Genomic DNA, 12983 nt, shown 5'->3' on the forward strand with positions numbered 1-12983 from the left:
GCCTGCCCACCAGTGATGTATCCACCCTGGCTTTGGGGTGCCTCATTGTCCCCCTTCTTCTGTCTGTCTGTGTATATCTCTACCGCCGCCAGGTATCTCCTCCTCGTGAACCGAACCCCTATGTCGAGGCAAGTCCCCAACTACCATGTTTGTCACTGATAAGGGGAAGTGAGGGAAAAACAGTAATGAAGTTGCAAGCTAAGCCCTACAATGTTCAATAGACTCTTGTGAACCTGGGTGGAAAGCTGGTTGACCTGGGAACTCTTGGGCCCACAGTCAGTGAAACAGCCACAGAGGACTAGAGTGGAGAGTGAAAAGTCCAGCTGATAAGAAGAGAGGGCATACCCACAAGAACACCCACACTTGCAGATAATACCCACTGGACCTGGCTTCAATGACTGGATGATCACTGCTCAACTAGAAGAAGAAAGAAGAGGAAAAAAAGAGTGATCTGATACAATTTGATGAACTTTACCTATACCTATGGATGTTATAGCTCAAAAGAGGGAACAAATCTTTACAGCGAGGATCATTCCCACCTTCTCCACACACAGAGTAGACAGGGATGGGCAACTTGGACATTTGTTGTTGCTGTTTAGTGCCGTTGAGTTGATTCCGACCCATAGCAACCCTGTATAGGGTTTCCAAGGAGCAGCTGGTGAGCTTGAACCACTGACTTTTCAGTTTAAATGGCTTTGCAGTCTGACGTATTAGCCCACAGCGCCACACCAGTACTTGGACACTGGCTACCCAAAACGGGTGGGGAATACAAAGGCAATAAGTGACTGGCTTACAAGCTTTCAAGAGGGAGCCTATATCCAGAGGACATGGAGGAAGGTAGAATCTCCACCGAGTAGTATCCAATCTGTTTGGGTGGGGCTGATGAAAGGAGATGTGGATAGGTTTCTTGTGATACAACAGTGAATAACTGTTATGAGGACTGACTTTGGAAACGTAAAGGTAGATGTTTTGTAGGGGAGTGATTAACTTTGCAGTCTAGGAGTGGAGGTCCCTGGGACCATGAAGGGAGAAGAGCGGAGAGCGGGACCCTACCCAGAGAAGTAGTGACGCCAGAGATGGAGGTAGACGATGATGTGGAGAGATGGAGCGGGTGGGGACTTTAGACACAGAGAGGGAGAGGGGCTGTGTGCTGATGACCGAGGGGCAGGCTTGCAGGGTATACCCTTTGGTTGGTTAATGATGCATGGAGGGGAGTGTAACCATGCAATGAAATGATATACGATAGGATGAATGTAAAGCTAATGATCTCCCATGTAAACTATCATATAATTCACAATATTAGAAAAAATAAAAAATTTTAAGTCCAGATATAGAAGCTAAAATATTCCAAAACAAGATTAATCAAAATTCTAGAAAACAGACTGAATAATGGTTTATAAATTCCTATTCCAGTTATGTATACTTTAATGATACTTTCATACAGTAAACAATAGATTCTTAGGTCTCCTATTTTACAAACCATCATAATTTTAATAATGTACTTTGGCAACAAATACAGGGCTGCTATTTTTTAATTCTATCACTACTATATATTAAAATACATTGCCAGTGTTCAATGCCTTTGGGTTCGTTTTGACTCAGCGATCCTGCATAAAGTGTCTGAGGAGCAGCTGCCACCTTGAACTGCCGACCTCGCAGTTCCAAACAATCTTGTGGTCCAATGCTTATCCAAGAATGCCACTCCATGATTACATATTAAAATACTGTTGTTGCTGTTAAGTGCCGTCAAGTCGGTTCCGACCCATAGCGACCCTGTACAGGGTTTCAGAGGCTGTAAAGCTTTACGGGAGCAGAAAGTCTCATCTTTCTTCTGCAAAACAGCTGGTAGTTTCGAACTGCTGACCTTGCGGTTCGCAACCTGATTCATAACCATTATGCTACCAGAGCTCCTTTTTATATATAAACAACCAAAATACTACCTTAGAAAATAAAGAGCACTTTAGCTTTCTTCCCTAAAGAGAGTAAGTTCTTCCCAAGAATGAGTAGCTTGTAGCCTTATATCAGTAGTATACACACACATATATACACATATTTGCACATATGTATATAAACATTTACATGTACATGATAATGTCCTCATTTTCCCTGGGGGGGAAAAAAAAAGTTTGCAGACTGATAACATTATTGTTGATATGAACTAGAGTTTCTAATACTCTTCCAAAGGTTCATACAGAGTCCTGGTGTGGCACTGTAGGATAAGCACTGGATTGCAAGGTCAGTTTGAACCACAAGGTTAGTGGTTCAAATCTACCATTTGCTCCTCAGAAACCCTATACAGGGTCTCTATGAGTCAGAACAGACTTGAGGGAACTTAACAAAAGGTTCATACAAATGGCTCTGGCTTTGGACATGTAGGACATCTATTCTTAAATCTTATTACTGCATAAAATAAGTAAACTATAGAAGAAAACATTCAAATATTGTGTTCACCTCAAATGAAAGCTACATTTCAAAAAAAATCTTTAGTAACATGCACATCTGTCATACAGGTAAATAAAAAGGAAAATCCCAAACACATTACAGAATACACAAGTAAGACAAAGAAATCTTTGTATACTTTTCTAATGTTTCTCAGTCTCAACATGATTTTTTACAGTCACTTCACTTGTGTCACTCAGTTAAAAGCCTCATCCTTCTTCCACAGAGCAGCTGGTGGGCTCAAATCACCGACTGTGTAGTTAGTAGTTCAGTACTTATCCTACAGAGTCACAGCACTCCCACGGTGATATAGTAGAAATACTAAGATTATGATTATGATTATGAAGTAGTAGTAAATATTTTCAATATATATTGCTCACTAAAGATAATTTCTGACCCAAATATTGCAAGATGCAGACGAAATCTTCTAAAACAACATATGAGCTTCTTGGAGGTGTTGGTTACGTGCTATGGAGTTGGTTTTGATTAATGGCGACCCTGTACAGGCTGGAAATCTTTAAGGGAGCAGAAAGTCTCATCTTTCTCCTGTGGAACAGCTGGTAGTTTCACACTGCTGGCCCTGAGGTTAGCAGCCTGACTGTAACCACTACACTACCAGAGTCCTTACTGTTATGCGTCATCAAGTTAATTTCAACTCCCAATGATCCTTTAAGGCAGAGTAGAAGAGCTCCATAGCATTTCCTAGGCTATAAACTTTATGGGAACAGACTGCCAGGTCACTTTTCTCATGGAAGTGGGTTCAAACAGCAGAGGCTTTAGGTCAGCAGCTGAGCACACAACCACTGTACCATCAGGGCTCCTAACAAGCACTTACACCACACTAAATAGCAACCTATTTGTTTATGTTATAAAATAAAATAAAGAAACATACCTGTTTTATCTGCCAGTTTACGTTTCTGAGCTTTTGAAAGTTGTTCTTTTTTGTCTTTTTTCTTACTTGATGGGGCTGCATTAGGAGTTTCAACTGAGATGATATTGCTTATGGATGTCTAGAAAAAGTACACATTTAGACTAAATATAACTACTTCCTGAAATGGGCAATAATTGTTAGATTTATAAAGTACAAGAATCCTGCATTATTACTACTTGTTTTATTAGATCAGGTGACCATAGTACATTGTTGGTTTCACTCTTCTAAAAGTTCACAGTGAAAGACACAACATAACTGCAACTGTTATAACCAGGTCCCTGAAAGATATGTTACCAGCATAATGCTGAGACTTTGAGGTTCCAAAGTAGCTTTACAATTCAGTTAATTTGAAATCTAAGTATGTCTTTAGAAAAATCATATGTATCTGCCCAGATTATCCTGATTCTCTGGAGTCATGAAGAAAATTTTTTAAGCATTTGAGATTATGTAATTAAAATTTTATGACAGTCAAATTTTTTAAATGCTTACGAGGTGCCAAACATTGTCTTAAACGCTTTCATATAATATTCACCAAATACTACAATGTTCTTAGGTAGATAATACTATAACACCCAGTTTACAGATGAGAAGACTGAGCATTTGGAGAGTAAATTGAGCCCACTATTTCACAGTTACTAAGTGATGCAGTGAGACCAACTCAGAGTTCATGATCTTAACTGATCAATTGCCTTTTCTGTGTCCTATTTCTTCTTCTGCGTCTTGTTGGAAATGTTGAAGCCCGAGCCACTCAAGTAGAAGACATGGCCTTTGCTGTCAAAAAGCTTACCATTTGGTTTGCAACACAAAAGCAACATTAACATTGATTCCTGAAAAATTTTAAAGTCATGACTTGGTATGGAGATGCTTAAAGTCATAAAAGCGGATTATTTCCTAAAACCACTCTATAAATAAAACAGCTATTTTTTTTTTCCTATTCAATAAAGCCTCCTTAAACTGCAACACTTTCAAATTTAACTGTGGCAAGACAATTTACAATGAAATGAACTTCACGGATAAAGCAATGGTATCACGTTTAGACTACCTAAGAAACTTTCAACAATCTAAGCTTTATAAGATCAAATACATTTTCTAAATGCTAGGTTCTAGAAGGTCTGTGTTGGCAGACCTATGAAATATTCTAGAGAATATAATTTCATTTCCTAAGTGAAATAGAAGAGAAGAAGCCAAAAGTTCATTGTTCTTATTTAATTCAGATGCAACTGTCATGTTAAATCCAGTACAAGAGCAAAAACAAAAAATCCTCACAAAAAATAATCATATACTTACTGTAGAATTAATGGGATGGTGATTCTCCATGAATTGTTCCTTATTGTCCTTGGCATATTCAAATAACGTATAGGTCATAGCAGTTCCAAGATTAACTTCAACTGCTTCCTGTAACTTGGCTAATATACTCTGCTTTACAGCTGATGATCTACAACACACAACAAATAGATTGCTAGGTAAAAATTAAAAGGGAGAGTAAGACAAAAACAAAAATAACAAAAAATGAAAGTGAAACACTACTTACATGGTGTTGTTAAAAAAAGCATTCATAGATATAATTGGAGGTGTTTGGGGATATGTTTCTGTCCAGGAAATCTCTATTAAGAAGGCTTTGGGATCACCATTTTCACCTATCTGAAGAAAAGGGAAATCTTAGGCTGTAAAAAGTGATACAAAGACAGAGTATTAAATTATCTTTAAAATGATTAATTCCTTTTAATGCTTGTTTGTAGATCAGAGTTCAGGGTAAAGGAGTGAACTGAGTGAACTGGCCCAGGGTGAGATGAGTATCAACACTGACTTCTAATTTATTCCTATTCTGTGTAACAGGCTAGTACATGCCCCTGACTAGTATTTCCAACTTGCCCAGAACCTTTCCTAATGCCAAGATGACATCTTTTGTTTGACTACCATTTTCTGAGGATAAAAAAAAATTTATCAACTATGGGAAACAAGAAAGGGATGAACAAAAAGAATAATCCACAAACTTGGAAAAGTCCAAGGAGCAGGTGTTTTCAAATAGACGGGCCTTAGAGTTAACACCATCTTTAATTTGGGTCATTCAAAGTCCCTTGACTATTATAGCCACAGAGATGGTATACGGATTATTAAGTTTTCTACTTGCTAATTCTTAAGAAGAGATCTTGAGAGCAAGCAAATTCATATTCATTAACATACCTCAAGAGATCAGAAAATAAAATATAAGACTTGGAAGTAAAAAAGGAAAAGGCAAAAAGATAAGGTTAGGTTGGATAGGCAATACTTATATAATTTAAAGGTACTTTTCACTTCCTTTCTTCCTCAGCTTTCAATTTTGAAAAATTTCAATCCTGCAGAAAAACTGACTGGCATATTTTACCAATATTTTTACTCTCTCTCTCTCTTTTTTTTTTTAAACCCATTTACTTCATATTTTCCCCTTCTATCTATCTCCTGCACCTCTAACTGCACTCTTTAAAAGTGATTTTTGTTCAGGCATATGGAAGTAAGAATTCTAGTATGGCACTGTAGGATAAGCACTGGACAGCAAGATCAGTTTGAACCACAAGGTCAGCAGTTCAAACTCACCAGCCGCTCCTCGGAAACCCTGTACAGGATCACTATGAATCAGAACTGACTTGATAGCACTTAACAACAACATAGGAAAGTAAGCTGCAGAATATCATGATAACTTAGGTTTGAAGTAGCTCCCGAGAACAAGGATATTCTTCTTTATAAGCACAATACCATTTTTTCACCCAAGAAATTCAACATCGATACAAAAATGTTATTTAATGTGGTGGTGGTGGTTATATGCTGTGGAGTCGGTTTCGACTCACAGTGACCCTATACAGAGTTTCCAAGGCTATAAATCTTTATTACAAGAGTAGAAACCCTCATCTTTCTGCAGCGGAACAGCTGGCAGTTTCGTACTGCTGACCCTGCAGTTCGCAGCCCGATTCGTAACCTCTACGCTACCAGAGCTCCTTATTATTTAATATACAATCCATATAAAAACTCTCCCCCAATTGCATAAAACAAATAAATAGATTATTACTAACATGAAATACTTAACAACAGACCTGGGGGCTATTTTAGATTAAAAGAGAATAAAGGGACATGACAATTAAATGCAATTTGCATTATGAATTGAGGGAGGGAACACTATCAAAGGATACTTTTCATATGACTGGGGAGATTTTTATATGGATTGTATACAATAAGCACTAGACTGTGAACCACAAGGTCAGCAGTTAAGTGTCTACCAGTCACTCCACTAGAAAAAGATGAAATTTTCTGCTCCAACAAAAAAGCTAGTCTCAGAAACCTTATACAGGGCTGTGCTTAAGGTTAGACACGACAGCACTTAACAAGTCATTACTGAAGGTGCCATCTAGGAACAAGCCCCCACATGTGTTCTACTTTGCTAGGCATGGGGGACAGAATGACAGTTCTTCTCTTCAAGGGAACCAAACATTTAGAGGACTCATGAAAATGCTGTATGATTAATTGTTCAAAAGTGATTGGATAAAGTATGAAGAAACAGTGAATGGCTTTTCCTGATTTGAAGCTAAGGGAGAGGTGATAAATTGGAGGCCTAAATGTGTCACAGAGAAGAACTAAGGTAAGACTTATGGATGGATGAAGGGGATGGAAAGTATGTATAATGCATCCAAAAGAACACAGTGTGATAAAAAAAAAAATGAGGGGAATATTTAACAATCCATTATGAGTACTGGATGGTAGTGGTTGGGAAAAATTGGAGAGTAACAACCAAAAAGAAAGGCCTTGAGTGCCAAGCTAAGGAATCTAACCTTTATTTTGTAGGTGAGAGGAATCCACTAAGAAACCTTTTAAAACAGGAATGCAATGACTACTTACATATTTTAGAGAATTGACCAGTAGTCTGCACAGTATAATGGGAAAGCTGAAGAAAGAACTAAAAGCAGGGAAATCCTTTAGGAGGCTAACACAAGAAATGAAGGGTATAACTAGGACAGAGTCAGAACTGTATCCTAGTCTTTTGACTCTCAACACATTGTGTCCTATATTTAGTCTTCTTAAATCCACCCTAGGGTCACATCAGGGTGTCCTTATAGGATACGCACTTGTCCTATGTTGCTGTTGTTGTTAAGTACCATGAAGTCAGTTTCAATTCATGGCCCCATATCGAGTTTCAAGGCTTTAAATATTTTGAGGGAGCAGAAAGTCTCATCTTTTTCCTGTAGAGCAGCTGGTGAGCTTGAACCACCTATCTTGTGGTTCACAGTCCAATGCTTAACCTATGGAGATACCTTGCTTTTTATACTTTTCCTACAGCAGTCTACATATTGTGCTCAATAAATAAATATTGTTAATATAGACATTTAGATACACATAGTGGAATTCTATATTCCCATTACTAAGGGGAAGGTGGTAGTGATTAGGAGAGGCTGAGACTGTTGCTTTCAAATAGAAGGACCTTAAGAGTTTAATTCCATCTTTAACTTGGGTAGTTAAAAGTGCCTTAATTGTTATAGCCTTGAAAATAGTGTAAGGCTTATTGAGCTTGAAAGGGGATTGGAGAAGAGGTGAGCAGAGAGGAGAGTATACATAGGAAGTAAACTGTATACAAGGGGCTTCAAAAAGTTTGTGAAAAAATTCCATTATTTTTCAATTCAAATTTTCCATGAACTTTTTGAAATCACCTTATCAGCTTACAGCAATTGTATAAATGAATAATTTCTCATGTAACTTATTTTAATAAATTTTAAATAAATCTGTAAGTGACCTCTTTAAAATGTTAATTATAATCATAAGTCTTTTACCAAAAGACTTTCCCATTCTATTACCACTAATAAACATTTGGATAAATAATTTATCTTTTATTTGTTTATAAAATACTGGTAGTTTTATGATCAGCGCAGATTTATTGCAAACTGCATTTAAAAGACAAATCCATATTTCACATGTTTCCTCTTACATCCTAAAACAGAATGAAGAAAATATCAATTATTTCTTGATCTTATCATGTTGCTGTTGTTGTTAAGTGTTGTATAGTTGGTTATAACTCGTAGTAATCCTGTATATGGTTTCCAAGGAACTGTTGGTGGGTTGAAATGCTGGCTTTGTGGCTAACAGTCTAGTGTTTATCCTACAGTGCCACACCAGAACTCCATGCCACTGGGTAGTAAAAAGAATAATGGAGTTGGAACACAAAGGCAGGATTTTAATTCTAATGTTTGTTGATACTGCGAAATGCTGTGACTCTATAAGATAAGCACTAGACTGCAAACTACAAGGTTAATGGTTCAAGCCCATTAGTGTTCCATGGCAGAAAGAAGAGGCTTTCTGCTCCAGCAAAGATTTACAACCTCAGAAATCCTATAGGGTCGCTAGAGGTCAGAGTTGACTCCACAGCACTTAACGACAACAACAAATATTGTCAATATCAAGTTACTCAGAAAGCTTTGAGAGGTAAAACCATGTTTCTTCTATTTCTTCTATCTTATGATCCTGTTAAAATAAAAACAAGTTTATCTTATTTTTTTAAAAGTTTCAGAACTTTTAAAAAGTTATTAATGTTAAAAATAATTGATGTCAGGATGATGAGTTTTCATTTAAATGTGTCTGAAAAACCAAAGACATATTTAAAACAAACCACTAGATTTAATCAACAAAATCATCACCTTAAACAACCTTTTGTTTTTTTTCTAGCAAAGCAGCAGTTACTTCTATTCATGTCAGGTCTTACCCTATATTGAAATGAAACTGGACTTAATTCCCGGAAACTTTCATCTCCTTCATAAATAGAACGCAAAGCTTCTAGTTCCATCTGAAAGAAATGAATCAAATGAGTTTGGTTTAGTGGCATACACAGATTAGAAATGAAGGGTCTTCAGCTTCTGACTCAAGCCCAGTCAACTATGGAAAACTTGCCTAATTTAGATGACTGATAATTTGTAAATATCAACACGTTATCATAATAATGCTTACTTGAAAAATATGTGTTGAGCACTGCCAAACACTTTATAGTGTATGAGAGGGCTTTAAAAGTTCTTGGAAAATGGGAATAAAAGATAATGGAATTTTCCCATGAAAGTTTTGAAGCCCCCTTGTATTATCTCACTTAATCCTTATATCAATCCTGTAAAAACTCCTGTTATTTCCTCCCTCTACAAGGAAGGAGAAGGAGCTACTATGAGATAGTTTAAAACAGCTCTAAAGCATGTGCCCATTGTTACTCACATGGGCAGAAAGAGCATATTAAACTTGGAAATCAGAAAAATGAAACAAATAATTTCACATTATTACAAGGGAACATTTGTTATCCTTTTTACAAAATGATCAAATCTTGAAAAAGCATAAAAAGAAATTTAAAAAATAATAAGAGTTTGATAAGGATCTATCTTGGATGGGAGAAAGGGCAGCAAGAGAAAATGTAACTAGCAATCCTTAGAACATTCTGGGCTTATAAATGAGAAGCCTCAATCACTGCTTGTGATCTCTTAAGAGTCATCAAGAAAAAAAGCAAAGGAATACTGTGCTTGGATAAACAGAAAATATCTTCGTAATCAAAGAGATGTGTCATATGTTCTACATATAAGTGAGCTTGACCCACATGGATAAAATTTAGTAATGTACTATTAAAGAAATAGTTTGTGAGCACCTGGAAGAGGAAGAAGCAGTCCATAAAACCCTGGAAACAAGATTCTCTAAGCATGGAAAACAAGACATCCAAGTCCATGCCCTCCCTGGAAGGCATAACTTGATTGATACACGAGGAAAAGGCACAAAATACAGTCTGTCTGGATTTCAGCAATGCTCCATAGGGAATTCACACTATATTCAAGGATGTTGTCATTGTTGTTAGGTGCCATTGAGTTGGTACCAACTCATAGTGACCCTATACACAACAGAACGAAACACTGCCCGGTCCTGGGCCAACCTCAAAATTGTTACCACGCTTGAGCCCTCTGATGCTGCCACTTTGCTTATCCATCTTGCTGAGGGTCTTCCTCTTTTTCTCTGACCCTCCACCTTACCAAACATGATATCCTCCAGCGACTGGTCCCTCCTGACAATATGTCTGAAGTATGAGAGATGAAGTTGGACCATCTGGCCTCCAAGGGACACTCTGGCTGCAATTCTTCCAACACAGATCTGTTGGTTCTTCTGGCAGCCCATGGTACTTTCATAACCTCCAACACCATAACTCAAAAGCATCAATTCTTCTACGGTCTTCCTTACTCACTGTCCAGCCTCTGCATGCATATGAGGTTATTGAAAATACCATGGCTTGAGTCAGGCGCACCTTAGTCCTCAAGTTGACATCTTTGCTCTTCAACACCCTAAAAAGGTCTCATGCAGCACATTTGCCTAATGCAATATGTCGTTTGATTTCTTGACTGCTGATTCCATGAGTGTTGATAGTTGATCCAGAAGAATGGAAGTCCTTGACAACTTTAATCTTTTCTTCATTGGTAAGAATGTTGTTCAGTGAGGATTTTCGTTTTCTTTACATTGAGACGCAATCCATACTGAAGGCTGTGCTCTTTGATTCTTTTTAGTAAATATTTTAAGTCTTCTTCACTTTCAGCAAGCAAGGTTGTATAATCTGCATATCGCAGGCAGTTAATGAATCTTCCTCCAATTCTGATGCCACGTTTTTCGTCATATAACCCAGCTTCTAGGGTTATTTGCTCAGCATACAGGTTGAATAAGTATGGTGAAAGAATACCACCCTGTCATACACCTTTCTTAATTTTAAACCATTCAGTGTTCCCATATTTTGTTCGAACAATAGTCTCTTGGTCCATGCACAGATTCCTCATGAGCACAATTAAGTGTTCAGGAGTACTCACATTTCACAATATTGTCCATAGCTTGTCATGATCCACACAATCAAAAGCCTCTGCGTAGTCAATAAAGCACAGGTAAACATTTTTCTGATATTCTCTGCTTTCAGCCAAGAATCAACGGACAGTTATTATTACATTGGAGCAAACAAATGTACCCAAAAGATCTAGTCCTTCTATCCTTAATTCTAATCAATGACTTGGACAAGAACAAAAAATGGAAGATTTGTTAGTTGTTAAGTGCCATCAAGTTGGTTCTGACTCATAGTGACCCTGTATAAGGTTTCTGAGGAGCAGCTGGTGGGTTTGAACTGCAGATTTTGCAGTTAGAAGTGCAGTGCTTATCCTACAGCAGCACACAAGGGCTCAAAAGAGCCAGTCCTTCTATTCTTAATAATTTCCCACATTTTAATTAATGACTTGGACAGGAACAAAAACTGAAGATAGGAAATTTTGTAGAAGATATTGGTGGCATTCACAGGATGGTTGAAAAACACCTAGCAGGATGAAATTCAACAGGGTAAGTAGAAGAACTTGTAATCAGATACCTACATATGCAAGTAGTACATGATGGACATAGTACACTGCAACAGCATGAGGATAAAACACTTAGACGGTAAATCTAACCACAGGAAACCAACGCCACCATTGTGAAACAGGACATACATAAACTCAAAACTAGTCCACAGACACAATTCCAGAATAGCGAAGGAACTAAAAATAATGGATACATGATGAAATGCTAAAAGGGAACATTAAGCCTGAGAAGAGGTGTGGAAAACTGATTAGGGAAATTGTCTTCAAAGACGGAAAGTCAGTTTATGTGGAAATATGAAGTTTTTTGTTAAAGTGGAGCTCCTTGGGCCCTGCCACAGAAATTCTAATTTAGTGGTCAGAGCACAGATATGTTTTTCTATGAACCACCCAAGTGGATCTAATTCAGTGTTCATGGATTATACCCTGGGGTCCTGGTATAGCAATGGCCTGTTAACTGCCAAGGTCAGCAGTTGAAACCCAACAGTCTCTCCTCAGAAACCCTATACAAGGTCACTATGAGTTGGAACCAACTCCACGACATTGCGCAACAATAATAGATCATACTTTGAGAAAAATCACACTATGTGTGACACTGTGGGATCAATGCACTGAACCACAAGATAGGTTTGAACCTCAAGGTTGGTGCTTTGAACTCACCAGCTATTCCTCGAAAACACTGTACAAGGTTGCTACGGGTTGGAACTCTATGGCACTGAACAACAACAACATGCTCCAGGCTTCTTAGGAAGTCAAAACGGCTTGCTCTCTTAGAACGGGATAAGAAACTTACTTAGTTGAAAAAAAAAAAAAGTTTCTTTTTTAAAAAATATTCTAGAAGGCACTCAGATACCAGCTTGTTGGACTTGGCTCCTTTAGAGGTAACTTGAAGCCCAGAGAATCTATTAACATCTGCCATGTAAAAATACTAACTTTTTGTGGGTGCTGAAAGGGAAAAGCTGTGTGGCGCTGTGGATAAAAAAGCACTGAACTGTAAGGTTGGTTTGAACCATAAGGTTGGTGGTTCAAACTCACCAGCCACTCCTTGGAAACACTATTCAGGGTCGCTATGAGTCAGAAAAGATACTCTGGTAGGGTAGTGGTTACGAGTCTGGCTGCTAACCACAAGGTCAGCAGTTCAAAAACTACCAGCCATTCTGTGGGAGAAAGCTGCTCCTGTAAAGATTTATAGTCTCCACAGGATGAATAGGGAGGGAGCAATATATGAGTAGGGAGAGGGGAATGGAAGAACAAAG

At 37.9% G+C, this 12983-nt stretch overlaps 1 protein-coding gene across 1 annotated transcript in view; it reads right to left on the reverse strand.

Moving 5' to 3' along the window:
• The window catches only part of LOC102810522 (RWD domain-containing protein 4-like), a 29702-nt gene that overhangs the window by 12627 nt on the left and 4092 nt on the right, over nucleotides 1–12983 (reverse strand). Inside the window, exons 2-5 of the mRNA XM_006834425.1 lie at nucleotides 9090–9170; nucleotides 4902–5011; nucleotides 4658–4805; nucleotides 3332–3449 (exon numbers count right to left, since the gene is read on the reverse strand). Coding sequence (XP_006834488.1) covers nucleotides 3332–3449; nucleotides 4658–4805; nucleotides 4902–5011; nucleotides 9090–9170 — 457 coding nt within the window. The remainder of the gene's footprint in view (nucleotides 1–3331; nucleotides 3450–4657; nucleotides 4806–4901; nucleotides 5012–9089; nucleotides 9171–12983) is intronic.

Source organism: Chrysochloris asiatica, unplaced genomic scaffold (genome assembly GCF_000296735.1).
Source record: "Chrysochloris asiatica unplaced genomic scaffold, ChrAsi1.0 scaffold00011, whole genome shotgun sequence".
In the NCBI taxonomy this organism is placed as follows: domain Eukaryota; kingdom Metazoa; phylum Chordata; class Mammalia; order Afrosoricida; family Chrysochloridae; genus Chrysochloris; species Chrysochloris asiatica.